The sequence below is a fragment of the Olea europaea genome, chromosome 14, assembly GCF_002742605.1.
Source record: "Olea europaea var. sylvestris chromosome 14, O_europaea_v1, whole genome shotgun sequence".
Taxonomy (NCBI): domain Eukaryota; kingdom Viridiplantae; phylum Streptophyta; class Magnoliopsida; order Lamiales; family Oleaceae; genus Olea; species Olea europaea.
This window is the reverse complement of record NC_036250.1, coordinates 15,014,908-15,027,562: the sequence shown is the minus strand read 5'-3', so window position 1 is coordinate 15,027,562 and position 12,655 is coordinate 15,014,908. Positions and strand designations below refer to the sequence as shown.

The following is a 12,655-nucleotide window of genomic DNA, read 5'->3' as shown; positions in this document are numbered from 1 at the left end:
ATTATTTTAACAAACTCTGTGCAAAATACTAACATGCTATTCAGGGCCGGTCCTGTGATCGTGGGAGTCCGAGGCAAACTCTATAAATTGGGCCCCCAAAATCAACGTAAATCAAAATCCAACATTGTACTATACAACCAATTGCTAACTTAAAACTTAACGTAAAAGACATTTACAAAACATCTTAATTATATGAGGATTCTTTTACGTTAATTAGTGAGTTTTACCAAAAAAGAAAAAAATGGAAAAAATTTTGGGCCCCCTTGAAGAGCTGGGTCTGAGGCAGCGGTCTGTTAAGCCTATGCTCAGGTTCGGCTCTGATGCTATTCATGCCATGTCCCAGTTTAATAAGCACTTGTTGCTATAGTTTAAAATTTTATCAAAATTGCAGGTATGAGTGTGCTATCATTATGTGACTAACCCATTTTTGTGAAGATTGTCAATGGAAGCAAAGAAACCACGAAAATGAAAATTAAGCAATGGGAGCAAGCAAGATACGTGAGCTCGCTAGAGCTAATCTGTCATGCTGCTTGAAAATACAAGCATAATTCTCTTACATTCTTTCGTGTATCATTCTCATTTATATCCCATTTCTCAGTAATCTCTCACCCTCACATCGGCAACGAAACCCATTATTCCGTGTATAATAACAGCTACAACCTATAAGTATAAGCGTAATTGAAATAATTTTAAAAAAAAAATAAAAGAAAGAAACAAAGGTTGCTTTTGGTTTCCCGTTTTCAAGTCGTTTTCTATTTTAAATTTTCGAAAATGTCCAAAACGTGTTTGGTATGTAATTTCCGAAAATAAGGAAAAATTTATAACTAAAAACTCAGAACGATTTTTTCCCATTTTGAGTTTTTTCAATTAAAAAACTCAAAACGCAAAAAACAATCAAAACACGCCAATTTTTTTTTTTTTTTTTTTAACCCAGGGGATGTTTAGCAATACTTTAAAAATAAAATGTTGTAACATGATACAATTTAGTGCAATATAATAATTTTAAAAACCACAAAATATTTTTCAATTTCCATTATTTTTTTCCTTGATCAAAATTTGGAAGAACTATTATTTCTATTTTTAATGTCCAAGTGACAGCAAAATACATTTAGAAGAATAAAGAACAGACTAGCTATTTTCTTTACAACAATTTCTCTTTTTGATCTATAAATTTATGATTTATTAATTTATTTTAGTAGTAAGAAAAAATAGTAAATTCACCAAGTTTAAATATATATTATCTGGTAATATATTAGTATAAAATTATTATGTTTTACTAAAAAAATCAAATTAATTGAATAAATCTCATAAAACAATTTCTAAAATTTTTAAACCAAATACACTTTCTAGTTTTCTATTTTGAGAAACTATTTTTCAAAATGACAAACCAAACACGTTTTCTATAATTCGAAAATATTCTCCCAAAATAGAAAACTAAAAATGAATTCAAAACAGAAAATAGGAAACGAAAACCCAAACTAAACGCACCCTAATAGTTTTTTGCCAATAGAAAAAAAAATTAAAAAAAAAATCAAACCAATTGAATAGCCAAGTAGAAATACAAACATTTAGAATTTTTCTAAATATATAAAAAATAATCATCATAAAAACCTCGGAATTTTGAAGACCAAAAGGAACAATTTGGCCAATATTTTTCTAATAGCAAGTTCAAGCGTTGAACATTTTCTATTTCAATATTTATTTAAAAGATTAGAGTTTTCAATGTCCAATTATTTCCAAACTGCATGAAGCTTTTAGAAAGGTTTGCTGCCAAATGTGATCGCTCAAATGAAAATCAGCAAGTTGTTTTCCACAATTATAAATCACAAATTTCCCCCAAGTGTAAGCATCAATGTTCTTCACCCCTCAAAACTTATCAATCTGAGCATAAAATATACAAATCAATAAGAGAACAAACAATAAAAACAGAGTTGATTAAACAGAAACCATGGACTAAAGATGCAACCATAGATTCCACACAAATAATTTGGCTAAACATAGAAAATTGGCACCATGCTTTCCAACAAATTCAGTTATTTTAATTGAGAAGCTATTGTTGGAAATTGGTTTCCAAATTAACATGAAAGATCGGAAATTGGTTAAGTAAAAATTGAAATCGGAAAGCGTGACTAACGTGTCAATTTCGGCTGAAAATTCGGATTTGATCCAATGGTCAAATTACAAAAGTAAAATGGCCAACTTGTTCTACTCATCGAGTAGATGATCGAAGTATATTTGGACATTAGAAACAAATTTCGGGTGAATGAGAAATTGCAATCCAAAGATTCGAGGAAAATACGGTGGAAAATGGCTAAAATACATTGTCGCTCGATGTTCGCTCGAGTGAAATTTGAGCGAAAAGCGAGCAAAGTATGTTCTGCTCGGATTTTTGAAGCGTTGCCCGAGCAAAAAGCTAACAAAGATGGAATGTTGCAACTATTCGAAAGATTGCACGATTTGGCCCACAACACTTCATCCACACCCCTTCCTCCTCGATAAATAGGACCTTTTGAATGTCTCTAAGGGTACACCAACTCATATTTTGCATTGAGCACTCGTCTTCTTTTGCAAAATCTTTCTCCCTTTTTCTTGCATAAAATCCCTTTGTAGAGGGGGAAATTTCGTTGGTTCGCCGGTTCTTGTAGTGTGAAGTGCTGTTACCACAAAATTAAACATCCGTTGTATCTTGGGAGACAAGTGCCGTCAACTGTGAACACCATAACGGGGCAATATTCTCTTAAAAAGAAAGTGTCATCACTTGCCTCGGATTTCATTTCTTTTTCTTCTCCTTTTCTTGTTTCATTTTGATACCTTGATTTTGTAGTTTTGTACTACACTTTCGAGTTCACATATCAATAGTTTGATCACGCTCCTGCGGTTTAAACATTAATTTACTTTGATACAAATATCAACAACCATTATACCGCTCACATAAACCCCGAAACCAACAGCTATTAACTCTAGTTGAGTTGGAAAACCATTCAGTTAATTAATAAATTATTCGGCCAATATGCTACAGCATTATATAAAGCAGAAGCAGTCAAAGTTTCCATTTGTTTCACCTATACAGAAAGGGATAGAGCTTGTAAACACTCTCATTATGACCCATGAGAAGAAGTCTATGGTCTACTCCATAAACCTAATTATCGAAGAGACATAGTTCCTCTAATAACAAAGAAGCCTATTCAAAACTCAAGCTATTCTTTATTGGTGTGAGGAACACTACAACATATCAAGTCTTCTATAGCTTTCGAAAAATGCTATCTATCGTGTTTTATAGCATTTTCCCAAATGCTATCGTAGCTGATGTTATTAAAAGTCATACCTCCATCATAAGGCTTTATAAATGCTATTATAAAGTGCTATAAAAACTTTTATATAGCATTTTATTATCGTCATGATTTTAATATTTATATCATTCTTTTCGTACAATCTTTTTTAATTCGATAGCATTTTTTATGGCCATAATTTTAGTTTTAATAGCATTTTTTAATCATCATGTTACGTATTCTATAACATTCTTTTTCATCATAATTTTTAATATTTATAGCATTTTTTGAATATAATTTATTATTTTTAATAGCATTTTTTGATTGTAATGTATACGTATAGCAATTTTATCAAAAAAAAATAAAATAAAATTCACTTTTTGGAGTTTGTTACTTTTTGTATTGTTTGTCATTTTTTCTAATGTTTTCACTTTTTTTTTTTATTATTTCTAACTTTTTTTTTTAATATTTCTCACTTTTTAAAGTTTTTGTCACTTTTTTTAATATAAAAAAGTGGCATACATCACTTTTAATTAAAAACAATGTCACTCTTTTTAATGAGAATAGCATTTTCTCACTTTTTTTTAATAAAAAATGACGCTTAACTTTACACAGTACTTTTTACTTTTATAACAATTCTCGTATAAATTTTAAGAAATATCCCTAATTTTAGAGGTAATTCTATAAGTTGTCCTTCAATAAGTCCCCGTTGTTGGACATTAAAATAAAATATTTTGTAGAATTTAAAAAAAATGATGAAATATGTGATTAAAAAATTATGAATTCAATAAAATACGTGATTAAAATTAATTATTAATTTTGATTTCAATTAAAATTTAAATTTTAATCCGTATTAATCAGGTTCTAAGATAGTAGGTTAGTCTTGTTGGCAAACGATGGCTTTGAAAGGAAGGTGTATCGAATTTTTTACCCTCTCACATGGACGCCGACTCACGGAAAAATTTCCAAAATGTAAACAAAAATCAATACATGTACCATCGTCCATGTGAAAGTTCCACCCCTCTTCAAACGAACGCTTATTTCTCTTTCCAAACGTAGTAAGCAGCGAGGAGAAATAACGCTTATTTCTCTTTCCAGATAATTCAGTTCTGTAAGCCACAAGTAGCAGTACGAAGAAGCCTCCCACTACATCTACGGTATAACTTTTTCTAGCCCCCTTTAAATTAGTAGATTTGGTAGTTTTGCAGAAAGATTCGTGTTTTACAATCTCTGTTTTCTGAACGTCGATAAATTGAATATTAGGGTTTCCTTTAATTGTTCATTAGATATCTGAGTTGATTCGATATTTTAATTTATCGCTTCGGGACATTGTTTCGGTAATTGGGACGCCGATTATAGAAGGATTTCTATTTAATTGAATCAGGGTCTGTTAATGGAAGAGTCAAAGCATAAATCTAAGAGAGAGGGTTCTGAAAAAGAAGAATCGAAGAGGAGTCACCGAGACAGGGATGATAAAGATCGTGGAAAAGAGAGAAATGGTGAGAGGCAGAGGGATAGGGAGAGGGAGAGGGAAAAGAGTGTTGATGATAAGTATAGAGAAAAAGAAAAGCACAAGGAGAGGCGCAAAGAGAAGGAAATGAAAAAGGACAGAGACAAGGCCAAAGACAGAGAGAGGGATAGGGAAGATAGAGAAGATAGAGAGAGAGAAAGGGAGAAGGAAAGGCGGAGGGAACGAGAGAGAGAGCGGGAGGAAAGGGAGAGGGAGAAGGAAAGGGAGAGGGAAAGAGACAGAGAGAGGGAGAGGAAGGAGAGGGATCGAGAAAGAGAGAGAGAAAGGAGGGAGAGAGAGAGGGAAGAGAGGGAGAGGGAGAGGGAGAGGGAGAGGGAGAGGGAGAAAATACGAGATAGGGGGAGACGTCACGAATTGGATCGGGCACACAGTAGTGGTGATGATGATGATGTTATGGATCGTGAGAGAAAAAGGCGTAGGAGAGAGGATGATAATAAGAACAGGGATCGTGAACGAAGCAGCAAGTCCAACAGGCGTAGGGATGATCGTGAGGGCAGTAGCCCTCCAAAACGGGGTGACGAAGACTCAACAGACAGGAAAGAGAAGACTTGGGAAGAAGACTTGGCCGAAGAACAAGAGAGATTGGATGATGAGATGGAGAAGAGGAGGAGGAGAGTACAGGAATGGCAGGAGCTACGAAGAAAGAAGGAGGAATCTGAGAGGGAAAAACTTGGAATTACTGCAAATGTGGATGAACCAAAGTCTGGTAAGACATGGACACTGGAAGGAGAATCCGATGATGAAGAAGCTGGCATTGAGGGGAAAACTGACATGGATGTTGATGAGTCTGGATCTGCCAAGCCGATGGATGAGGATGTGAATGGGTTGTCCCTTGACCTCAAGAATGAGGTTGTATCTGCTTCTCAGAATGGAGTTAGTGATGCTGTTGTGGATGATGAAATAGATCCATTAGACGCTTTCATGAATTCGATGGTATTGCCTGAAGTCAATAAGCTGAATGATCTCGTGCCTTCTGGTTCCACTGATACAAGTCAAATGGTGGATAAATATGGTGAGGCCAATGGGGAATATCCTAAAAAGAAGGGTGCTGGTAAATTGATGGGAAGAATCATCCCTGGGGAAAATTCTGATTCAGATTATGGGGATGTTGAGAACGATGAAGATCCTTCGGAGGATGAAGATGATGAAGAGTTCATGAAAAGGGTGAAGAAAACCAAAGTTGAGAAGCTATCTATTGTTGATCATTCTAAAATTGAATATCCTTCCTTTCGAAAGAATTTCTATATTGAAGTTAAGGAAATCTCAAGAATGACTTCTGAAGAGGTGTCTGCATATAGGAAACAACTGGAACTTAAGATACATGGAAAGGATGTTCCAAAGCCTGTCAAGACCTGGCATCAGACTGGATTATCGACCAAAATATTGGAGACAATAAAGAAGCTAAATTATGAAAGACCTATGCCGATTCAAGCGCAGGCGCTGCCGGTAATTATGAATGGTCGAGACTGCATTGGTATTGCAAAGACTGGCTCAGGCAAAACTCTAGCGTTTGTGTTGCCAATGTTGAGACATATAAAGGACCAGCCCCCGTTGATGCCTGGTGATGGTCCTATTGCGCTTATAATGGCTCCTACAAGAGAGCTTGTCCAGCAAATCCACAGCGACATCAAGAAATTTACGAAGGTGATGGGTCTCAGCTGTGTGCCTGTATATGGAGGTTCTGGTGTTGCCCAGCAGATTAGTGACTTGAAACGTGGGACCGAGATTGTTGTTTGTACACCTGGTAGAATGATTGATATACTTTGTACCAGTGCTGGGAAGATTACAAATCTGCGCCGGGTCACTTACTTGGTCATGGATGAAGCTGATCGAATGTTTGATATGGGTTTTGAACCTCAGATCACAAGAATTGTCCAAAATACACGACCAGATCGTCAAACTGTACTCTTCTCTGCCACTTTCCCTCGTCAAGTTGAAATTCTGGCTCGCAAAGTGTTGGACAAACCTGTTGAGATGCAGGTAGGTGGTAGGAGTGTCGTGAACAAGGACATAACCCAATTAGTTGAGTTAAGACCAGAAAGTGATAGGTTCTTCAGGCTCTTAGAATTACTAGGAGAATGGTACGAGAAGGGGAAAATTTTGATATTTGTCCACTCACAGGAGAAATGTGATGCTTTATTTAGAGATTTACTTAAGCACGGATATCCGTGCCTCTCGCTTCATGGGGCAAAGGATCAGACAGACCGTGAATCCACTATATCTGATTTCAAGGCTAATGTGTGCAATTTACTAATTGCAACAAGTGTTGCTGCAAGAGGATTAGATGTAAAGGAGCTCGAATTAGTTATCAACTTTGATGTTCCAAATCATTATGAGGACTATGTTCATCGTGTTGGTCGGACCGGTCGAGCTGGTCGGAAAGGGTGTGCTATTACATTTGTATCTGAAGAAGATGCAAGATATGCACCAGATCTTTTGAAAGCCCTTGAATTATCTGAGCAAGTTGTTCCCGCTGATCTGAAAGCTCTGGCTGATGGCTTTATGGCAAAGGTGAACCAGGGGCTTGAGCAAGCACATGGGACTGGTTATGGTGGTAGTGGTTTTAAATTCAATGAAGAGGAGGATGAAGTTAGGAGAGCGGCAAAGAAAGCACAGGCAAAGGAATATGGATTTGAGGAGGATAAATCAGATTCAGAAGATGAAGATGAAGGAATCAGAAAGGCAGGTGGTGAAATTTCTCACCAAGCTGTCCTTGCTCAGGCTGCTGCTTTAGCTGCTGCCTCCAAAGTGAGTGCGGCATCGACACCAATCTCAGCTGCTCAGCTTATTCCCAATGGTGCATTACCTGTTTCCTTGCCTGGTGTCCTTGGGTTAACAATGCCAGGTATAGCCTCAGCTGTCCCAGGGACTGGACTGCCAGGTGGAAGTGGCGATGCTGCTGCTAGGGCTGCGGCACTGGCGGCTGCCATGAATTTGCAGCATAACTTAGCAAAGATTCAGGCTGATGCTATGCCTGAACATTATGAAGCAGAATTGGAGATAAATGATTTTCCACAAAATGCTCGATGGAAGGTGACCCACAAGGAAACTTTGGGTCCAATCTCTGAATGGACTGGGGCTGCCATCACAACTAGAGGGCAGTATTTTGCACCTGGCAGGGTTCCAGGACCAGGTGAACGAAAGCTGTACTTGTTCATTGAGGGCCCAACTGAGCAATCTGTCAAGAGGGCAAAAGCTGAACTTAAACGTGCCTTAGAGGAAATCACAATGCAAGCTTCATCACTTCCTAGTTCAGCGCAACCTGGCCGATATTCGGTTCTTTAATAGCAAGTCTTTCATTATTAGATGCTGATTAGTATCATTTTTTCCTATATTGTACTGCAGTTTGGGCATATTATTACAAATTTTATCAAGTATGTGTTAGATAACTTATTTTCGAAACCCTTCATGAGAATGAGATTGGTCATTTTGCTGCTTATAGAGAGAAGCTAATTGGAATTTCTCTGTGCACATGATAATGTTACTACATTGTACATCTGGTGTCTGGAGGTAATTGAATGCCCGGGTATTCTGTGCTTTCATCACTCTTTTTAGGTCATATGTTCAGATAAATTCAAATCTATTTTACGTACATACTTGAAGAAGAAATTGTATGCTCACGTATATATTTAAAGATAGCAGAGCACACTTGTTAAGGGTTACAAGAGGAATACTACCTGATGCTTGAGTGTGTGTATCACTTCTTGGCATCATCTTATTCTGAACTGTCGTTCTCATGCACCCCAATTATGCTCAAAAGATTCCAAATTAATTTATTTTAAATTTTGGTTTGCATGGTAAATTGAATTTTATTCTTTATTTGTTAAACTGAGAAATATAGGGTGGTAAATCTTTCTTTTTGTTTTCCTAATTGGGCCTTTTGACTTACTTTTTGTGTGTAAACTTTCATAAGTTTATCATTGTGTGTGAATTTGTTCCTTGTATGGAATGGCGATGCCTGTTTTGGCAACTGATTAAAAACAAAGAAAACACTGCAAGATGCTCAGATGGCAAAGCTTAGCGATGAAACTGAAAAACCCATATTTGAAACTGTAAAAGCTGTATCTGACATGTAAACTGAAAAACCCATATTTGAAATTGTAAAAGCTGTATCTGACATGCATCTGATATGTAAATCTCCATCTGAAATAATATTCTCATTACCGTATGAACGATAATCAACTGTCTCGCCATGTTAAAATTAACGAAAGAAAGATTGCTGCTAGGTTCTTAATCTGCAAATGAAGTGCATAGAGTCATTTTCTCATCTTCTTGAACTGTGTTTGAACATAGTGGCTGAACTTTTCTTGCCAGTGAAAGATTTATTTCTTGGGTGGATTTTGGTCACAAAGTATGCTACGAGGAAAGCACAGGGAACAGAAAGAGGTCTGGATCGAAAACCGCATTTTTTTTTTTAAATAACTTCTTATTGGATGATTATAATAAAAAATAAAAAATTCTCGAACTTATTTTCAATTACATGGCTCATAATAAAATGTTTTGTAAGTAAACCTAAACTTTTTTTCTATTTTTAGCCATACATTTAAAAAAAAAAAAATCACTATCTCAAAATTATTTTTCCTCAAAAAAATTTCATTTTAATGATTGTCCCAAACATCCTTGGTTGGAGGAAGATCGTAGATCCAGTTTTAAATTAAGGGCTTAGCCCATATTTTGATCCTCATTTTTCAAAAACTAGTTTTTTTTAAACTCATTTGTAATCACACATTCTCTAAAAATAAAAATAAAAATAAAAATAAAAATAAAAAAAAATTAAAATTCTATTAGAAAATAAATTGGGAAAAATTCATAATTCAGGTGTATTGTTTACACCAATTCAAAAATAAGGTAGATAGTTTAAAATTTCAAAATTCAGGTATATCTTAATTAATCTAAAATAGTTACTAAATAAAGATAATAAAGTCATAGTTACACGATTACTGATTACAAATTCATAATTATAGGTCACAAATTTATTCACTGATCATATATCATTAAATTAATTGGTCACAAATCAAAAATTTTGTAGATCACAGATTATTTTTTATTCGCAGATTATCAAATTTTAAGGTCACAGACCAATTGAGGTCATAGATTATTTTTGTCATAAATTATCAAATTTTAAGGTCACAGACCAAATCATTGGTCACATTTACCAAACACTCAACTCTTGATCTCAGTCCACCACCAATACTTAGTCACAGAGCAATCAAATAGTTGGTCACAATCACTATTACACCCCACCTTCACCCCAACACCACTACAACCACTGCCAACAACAAAAACAATTACCAAACCACAACGACTGAATGCACCACATCCACAGCGCACCATCACCACCATCGCCGCTACAACCACCACTACCACTGTGCCCCACCATAACCCCAATCCACAACAACCACCACAACTGTTGTTAGGACACCACACCTCAAATCATCGCCACACCATCACCCCTGTGCCACGCCACAACCACCGCTATCACCTATAGAATCATCACTTTACTGTCACATCAGCAACGCCCCGCAACAACTACAGACCGATCTGAAAATGTTGCCACCACCACCACACAACACCATTATTGTCATTTACCATTAACCACGCACTACCACAGATAAACACAAATCCCGTAGCTACCTCCGCGCGACGTCACCACCATCAACACCAACGCGGCGCCTCCACCACCACCACGTCACACCTCTCTATACACATAGATCTGGATCTGACCTCAATCGAAGTTATAGTAGCTACAGATCGATGCTATGTACAGATCTAGGCAACTCCATTGCAACTCCATCTCGTCACAATTCACCATGCCACCACGAGCAACAGAAGCACCATGCGACGATGAATGAGGCCCTCACAGTCACACTGTCAGAGAAATGATGGAAAGATGATGAGAGGCGGGAGAGAGGCAAGAGAGAGAGAATATATTTTAGGGTTGGGTGAGTTTAGGGAGTCGAAATGGGTTCTAATTTTATAACTTTATTATTAATATTTAAAAAAACTTTATAATTATCTGATTTTTGAATTAAAAAACTTTAAATCTTAATTTTGAATTGGGGATTTGAAACCTAGGGATGGCTGTAATTTCCTCAAATAAATTCTCAATAAAAATGGGATTCAAACACAATACTCGGCTTCTCGTTGAATTGATCAGCTCTTTTGTCAAGACCTCGTTTTCTAACTATTGTAATATTTAAAATGAGGGATTAGAGTGAACCAAAACACATAACAAATCAGAGTCCGAGCTTCAATTGAAACAGTTGAACCCGCGGCAACATCTACTCGTCCTGCAGGCTGCAGTTGGCAATTGTCTTGACGACGAAGTTATAAACATGAACAATACCTGCCACTTGAGTCGGCTATTCTATTTTAGTCTTGATTGCATGAAAGAATTACTTATTCACTTAAAAGTAAATGCAACTAGCTTTTAAGCATGGCCGAATGGTAATAGTTTGGTTTATTTGTGTTAGGGGCAAGATTGTCAATTTGTACAAACTTAACAAATTTTTGGATGAAAACTATTAAAATTAATTCAAAGGTTAAAATGATTAGGGACGTCATCCCTACTTTTGGTAAAAGTTAGAGAAAAAATATATAAATTTCCTTTTAAAATTGATAAATAAATTCCTCAAAGTTGTATACTTCTAATTTTAAAATTATTCATCTCGTTTCGTTACTTTGAACTTTGAAATCATTTTTAATTGTAAATCTAACACCTATATATACAACCAATATTCAAACATGATTAATGACTTATATTCAAGTGTGACCTTTTGTTGAGTACAAGTTTTCTACTTCGTAAGACAAATTCCGTCCAACCTATGAAGGTAAAGTTTTATAATCTATTCAATTAATTGTTCTTAAATGTGAATAGGTTTTTTTGGTATACATTATTAGCCCACATTGTAAATTGATTAGTCGTTTGGATTTGGTAATTGGAATATGTTAAAAAATGTCAAGTAATTTGATCGATCGAAAATTAAGAAGGAAATTATCAACGACAAATTATCCGCTAAATCAAAAATTCTTTCCAATGATATACAAACTATCAAATTCATCACATCTTATAGCAGGCGATGCCATTGCAATGGCTTAGAGCATTACATTTATAAATATTTTAGGATTAATTTAAGTAGTTCTTGATGTTATAGACACTTGATTTTTTAACATTTTATGTATAAATAAAGAATCATTGGGCATAATTTCATATTTTCCCATTAAAAAGCTAATAGGTGACCCAAAAATAAGAAGAACGGGACCGATTAAAATTGTCCAAAAGATGAGTGGAAACCCGAAAAAAAAAAAAAAAAAAAAAAAAGAAAAAAACGACGCCCACCGTGGGGCTCGAACCCACAATAAAAAAAAAAAAAAAAAAAAAAAGGCATGCACAGACGCCCACCGTGGGGCTCGAACCCACGACCACAAGGTTAAGAGCCTTGCGCTCTACCGACTGAGCTAGACGGGCTTTCTGTTTCGTCCATCTTTTCTTATTAATATATCTAGTTAGTTTTTGAAAATTTTGACCAACTACAAAATTTATTATTTATTGCGCTTCAATTGATTCAAGGTCATGAGAACGATTTAATTAAAAATAAGGGATTTTAAATGTGAACCACGTGCATGTACATATAAAAAAAGTTGTTTAGATACATAATTAATTAATTTTTTTTTTTTAAAGAATGGCGCATATTTGAGCACGATTGGCCAAGCTTAAAAATAAAGTCGAATATATATATATATATATATATATATATAGTTAGCCCTCATTCTCATTCTCATTTTTTTTTCTTTATCTTATCTTCAATCACATAATATTCTATAAAATAATATTACATGCAAATAAAAAAAATTC

At 35.4% G+C, this 12,655-nt stretch overlaps 1 protein-coding gene and 1 non-coding gene across 2 annotated transcripts; one reads left to right on the top strand and one right to left on the bottom strand.

The window, feature by feature from the left end:
• The first annotated feature begins 4,204 nt into the window (after nt 1-4,204).
• Nucleotides 4,205-8,340, top strand: LOC111409276 (DEAD-box ATP-dependent RNA helicase 42-like). The gene is made up of 2 exons (XM_023039298.1): nt 4,205-4,426; nt 4,654-8,340. Exon 2 carries the CDS (start codon nt 4,663-4,665, stop codon nt 8,083-8,085), a length of 3,423 nt encoding a protein of 1,140 aa, XP_022895066.1. The 5' UTR covers nt 4,205-4,426; nt 4,654-4,662; the 3' UTR covers nt 8,086-8,340.
• A 3,855-nt stretch (nt 8,341-12,195) lies between these two features.
• On the bottom strand, nt 12,196-12,268 carry TRNAK-CUU. The gene has a single exon. It is a non-coding gene; the product is annotated as a tRNA-Lys (tRNA).
• Nucleotides 12,269-12,655: the final 387 nt, after the last annotated feature.